Source organism: Entamoeba invadens, assembly GCF_000330505.1.
Source record: "Entamoeba invadens IP1 unplaced genomic scaffold scaff_1105074726677, whole genome shotgun sequence".
Lineage (NCBI taxonomy): Eukaryota > Evosea > Mastigamoebida > Endamoebidae > Entamoeba > Entamoeba invadens.
In genome coordinates this window covers 131,460-136,360 of record NW_004191720.1, presented here as the reverse complement: position 1 = coordinate 136,360, position 4,901 = coordinate 131,460, and the positions used below count along the sequence as shown (strand labels likewise).

The following is a 4,901-nucleotide window of genomic DNA, read 5'->3' as shown; positions in this document are numbered from 1 at the left end:
AAGTCTGCTATTACAATTCAGTTAGTCTCTGGACAGTTCATTCAAATATACGATCCGACTATCGAAGACTCATATAAGACGTCGATATCTGTTGATGGTAAAATCGTCCCATTAGATATTTTGGACACTGCGGGACAAGAAGAGTATTCTGCGTTACGAGACCAGTACATGCGATCTGGTGATGGATATATCATAGTTTATTCTATAACATCCACATCATCGTTTTTAGACGCCAACGTCATTCGAGAACAACTCTATAGAGTATTGGACAATGATGATGCCGCACACTTACCAATTGTGTTGTGTGGTAATAAATGCGATTTGGAGAACAAGAGACAAGTGTCTGTGAAACAGGGAACCGATCTGGCACACGAATGGAAAGTCCTTTTCTTTGAAACGTCGGCTAAAAACAAAATCAATATAACAGAGGCTTTCCAAGAACTCGTCAAAGATATCAAATTGCACAAATTGGATGATGAAGAAAACATTGAGTGTGATGACGAACTTAACAATGATAATAAATTCAAAACATTCTTCTCGTCTGGAAAATGCGTCGTGTTGTAAACAAATTTATAGTTTTTGTGTTACATTTGTTCTAAAGACAATTCAATTTGTACAACAAATTGTTATAATATTAATAAAATACATCATAATCTATTCTAATTAATACTTATAATTAATAATTACTAATACTATATTCAAAATTAATATAGTTAAAATTTATTATAATTTATAATACCCAATTTACTCATTAATTTAATATGGTATTAAAAATGTTATTAAAGTTTTAATACCATTTTTAATTATTATTTTTTAAAATGAATACATTTTATAATTTTGTTGTAACTAAACTTTTACACTTTCTTATTTGAATGATTCACATTTACAGAAAACAAAAAGTTAAACTAAAAATTCTTTGTTTTGTCAACAAAAATTTGTTTGGTAAATAACTTTGTTTTTCATAAACAGCAATAGTGACAGAAGTGTTGTATTATTAAATAGGACTTAATTGTGTTAGATATGAAGTGAAAGTGATAACTGACATCCAATATGAACAATTTGTTGAATGAGGTGATGTCTCTCTGTGGGACGTGTCAGAAAGCACTTGATGCCCTTGACAAATACAATTTGGAAATGAACTTTGTAGACGACACTTCACTTCCACTTTCTGACCGAATAGAACGCGCTGAAGTGTTTTTGAAGAGTAGGAAGGAAGTGCTGTCACATCGTCAGAGTGTTGTAAACTCATCAAAAGAAGTTCTTCAAAGACTTTCAGTTCTTCAATTTGGCACATAAAATTGAAGAAGTAGAAAGTGACAGTGATGTCACAAAATACACCAAAACAGTTGACGTCATCACTGCGTTGTATCGCGAAGAGTGCGACACACTCAAAAAGCCACTTGAAGACAAAATAGTGAATATTGAGAAGACGAGAGACACCAAAATTGAAACCATCAAAAGCATCGAGAACTTCACTTTTACAAAAAATGAACAATTACAAAATACACAGAAAGCCGAGAAAAACAGACAAAGAAGAAGTTTCAAAGCCGCAACACGTTGAGAACGTCCAAGTCAACTTCAGTGGGTCTCAAGAAATTGAGCAATTGAGTGGGTTGAAAGTCGGCAAAGTACTTTTTGACAGTGGCAGAGACAACTGGGCCAAAAACACGTCAGTCTTTGGCGACAAAATCCTTCACAAACAAAATTTACTATTTCTTGTCGAAGATGACAACAGAAACATCTTTGGAGGTGTTCTCTATGAAAAAGTCGTGAAAGAAAAGGAGTTTGTTGGCAGTCAACGTTTTTTTGTGTTTTCGTTGGAGAGAAATGGAATTGTCAACCCACGAAAATACGAGTTGAAAGGCTCAAACAACCAATACGCGTTTTATTTGTACTGCAAGAGTCACGAATGTCTTTTTGGGTTTGGAGGTGGGCATGCTATTGGTGTCTTCAAGAAGGGAAGTCTCTCGCGGTCTTACTGCAACCCATCACTCCAATCATCGTCTTATACTGCTAAACTTGGCGACTTGACTGATGGGAGGTATTTTAAAGTGAAGACCATCAAAGTGTATCAACTCGACTAATTCACAATGAAACACAATGAATTACTTATTTATTATAATTAAACCATACTATTATAATTTTATAATAATTTATAAACAAATATTATAAATCAATTGTAATCACCATATCCACCATATTGATCATCATAATAACGCTCATCAGAGTGTTTTCTGTATTGCTGTTGTGTGGATGTTTGGTGATACTTTTGGCTTTGAAGTTGTCTGTATCGTGCGAGTTGTTCTTTTTCACGTATCTTTTGAAGTTCAATTTGCCTGAGTCGCTCTTCTTCTGTTTTTTTCTTGTCTTCTTCGATCTTTCTCAGTCGCGCCTGTTTCGCAAGTTCCTTTTCTTCCTTTTCATTCTTCTGCTTTTGTAAAAGTTCTGCTTGGTGTTGGCGGTATTGCACAAGTCGCGATTTTTCAGCTTCATTGTGTTGTTGAATTTTCTTTTGTTCTTCAAGTGCTTGTTTGCGTTTTTCTTCATTTTCTTTTTCTTTTTTTGCTTTTTTGGCGTCTTCAAGTGTCTTTTTGGAAAGATGAATTGCTTCGTATTTCATTCGCTGTGCTTCTCGATACTTTTCCAAACGTTGTTGCTCTGCCTTTTTCTTTTCATTTAAATCAATTAGTTCTTGTGGCATCAAAACATCATTTGATGAATTCGACATGTTGTTTTAAACTAATTATTTTTAATTGTGAATTTTTTATTTTGAATATTTTTATTAATATAAACAATTAGAGTCAGTCTAACAACATTTTCTATTTGGAAACGTTATCTAATCAAAATAAATGGCTTTATTTTTGTAAAAAATAAGAATTGGGTAAAAACACAAAAAATATGAAAAAATTGGAACCAAGGGATGGGTTTTTATTATGGTTTCCCGCAATTATCTACTTGGTTTAGTTTAAAAAACATATAACGTTTCCAAGCAGATAACTTTGTTAGACTGACTATAGTAAAAAATTAAAATAAACACAAAAAAGATATCAATGAATAAAGTTTACTTATACTAAGTATATGTTTTTGAAAATGAATTAGAGGATGAATATAACACAAGAAAAAACAATAAAAGAAACAAACATAAAGCTCAAATAAATGATTTATTATGTAAAATCGATGTAATTATAAATACAATACAATTATTTTTTTAAGTTGCCAAAGAATTTCGAATTACCACAATAAATAAATCAAGTCTTCCAAGAACATCAACGAGACATTTCTTAAAAACAAAATACATAATTCGGTGGATCTGACTGACTGTTATATAGAATGGTTAAGTATTGAAAAAATAATTGTTTTTGTTTACAATAAATGGAACGATATTGAATTTAAATTGTCGAAAGTGTATGTTGATTGTACTTTTATTGATAATGTTGATATTTTAAAATGATATCGTTATTTTTGAAATAAAAATAATTATTTATTAACTATTTTTAATTGATACAATTGTCAAATTAAATAATTTAAACCAAAAATCACAATTAATATATGTTAATTCTTAGAAAAACTTATAAAAATGTATTTTTGAAACAATAACAACAACAAAAACAAAAAATTAAATAACAACGATTTTTCCGAATTAGAAAATATAAATGGTTGTAATATACTTGTTTGTTTGGCATAGAAAGAGTTGTTTTTGAAAATACTTAAAAAAAATATTATCGAGTTGATATTTAATCGTGTAAATTTTAACGGTTGTAAAAATAAGAATAATTTGGTTTTCTAAAATTTGGAAATTTATACACTGTTTGGTCTATATTTTGGCAAAATAAATAAAATAATCACTTTACTTGTAAAAAATAGTCAAAACTCATATTTAATATTGTCTGTAAATATACCAATCTTAAATATGTCTTTCATCCTTTTTATTTTTTTTTTCTTGTGTGAAAAATAGTTTGACATTATCTGGAAAATAATCAAATACATGCGAATGAAGATGCTTAAAAATAATTTTAACCACATGTTTTTTTTGTTTTGAAAGTGACATTATGGATCTACATTTACAACCTCTGTAAACACGTTTAAAAATTGATCCAAACTGTTTGTATGACTGTTTGCGGTTGTGAATGAAAAATGCACCACCGTTGATCGTAAATACTGATGCTTCTTTCATTTTTCTTGCTTTGGTTTCACATGAATATTCTCTGAATGCTTTTGTTATTTGGTTTACAATCACTTGATGTGTTTTAAAGTATTTACACTTCTCTTTTTCATTAACATCGATGACGCAGTCGATATGTATCGAATTCATTTGAATGGTTTGTTTTTAAGTTTAAAGCTAGTTTTATCAAAACTTTAAAAGTATGACTAATTAGCGCAATTAAAAAAACAAATATAGAAAAACACATTTCCCCACAAAATGTTATTTAATTTTATTTAATTATGCAACTTGTGTGCGCTGGTGTCGGTTTAAAATAGCTAACCGAAATTATGATAATGTAGTATTATTTTCTTCTTAAAAACAATTTTGGGAAAATTTGTTGTTTCAGATTATTTCCTTATCGACCTAATGTTATATTCAGTATTAAAAAAAGACTGAAAAAAATAAGACCACAATTGAAAATTTACAAAATAAAACGATGGTTGGTAAGTATAATCAGTTCTGTAATATTTCAAATTTGATACTATCTTTTTTTAAAAAAATCGGTTTATTTCAGGGCGTGCCAAACCGGGATATAATTGGCCGATATAAATAGAGCATTATTTTGGCAAAGTTAAATAAATAAGAAGCATAATAATATAAAATTTTATCTTTTTCAGCATTGGCAAATAACAATTACCAATAAATAGTTTTTTCTTTTTCTCATTTAATTCTTAAATTTTATATTTCATTTTGTATT

At 29.4% G+C, this 4,901-nt stretch overlaps 3 protein-coding genes across 3 annotated transcripts; 2 read left to right on the top strand and 1 right to left on the bottom strand.

Annotated features, from left to right (window-relative positions):
• Positions 1–3: 3 nt before the first annotated feature.
• On the top strand, positions 4–564 carry EIN_258960 (Ras family gtpase; the record flags this gene model as incomplete). Its single annotated transcript, XM_004183500.1, has 1 exon — positions 4–564. A coding segment is annotated over one exon (561 nt), but the record flags the coding sequence as incomplete, so codon positions are not given.
• A 923-nt stretch (positions 565–1,487) lies between these two features.
• Positions 1,488–2,084, top strand: EIN_258950 (hypothetical protein; the record flags this gene model as incomplete). The annotated part of the gene is made up of 1 exon (XM_004183499.1): positions 1,488–2,084. One exon carries the CDS (start codon positions 1,488–1,490, stop codon positions 2,082–2,084), a length of 597 nt encoding a protein of 198 aa, XP_004183547.1.
• Positions 2,085–2,173: 89 nt separating this feature from the next.
• On the bottom strand, positions 2,174–2,728 carry EIN_258940 (hypothetical protein; the record flags this gene model as incomplete). The annotated part of the gene is made up of 1 exon (XM_004183498.1): positions 2,174–2,728. One exon carries the CDS (start codon positions 2,726–2,728, stop codon positions 2,174–2,176), a length of 555 nt encoding a protein of 184 aa, XP_004183546.1.
• Between the last annotated feature and the right edge of the window lie 2,173 nt (positions 2,729–4,901).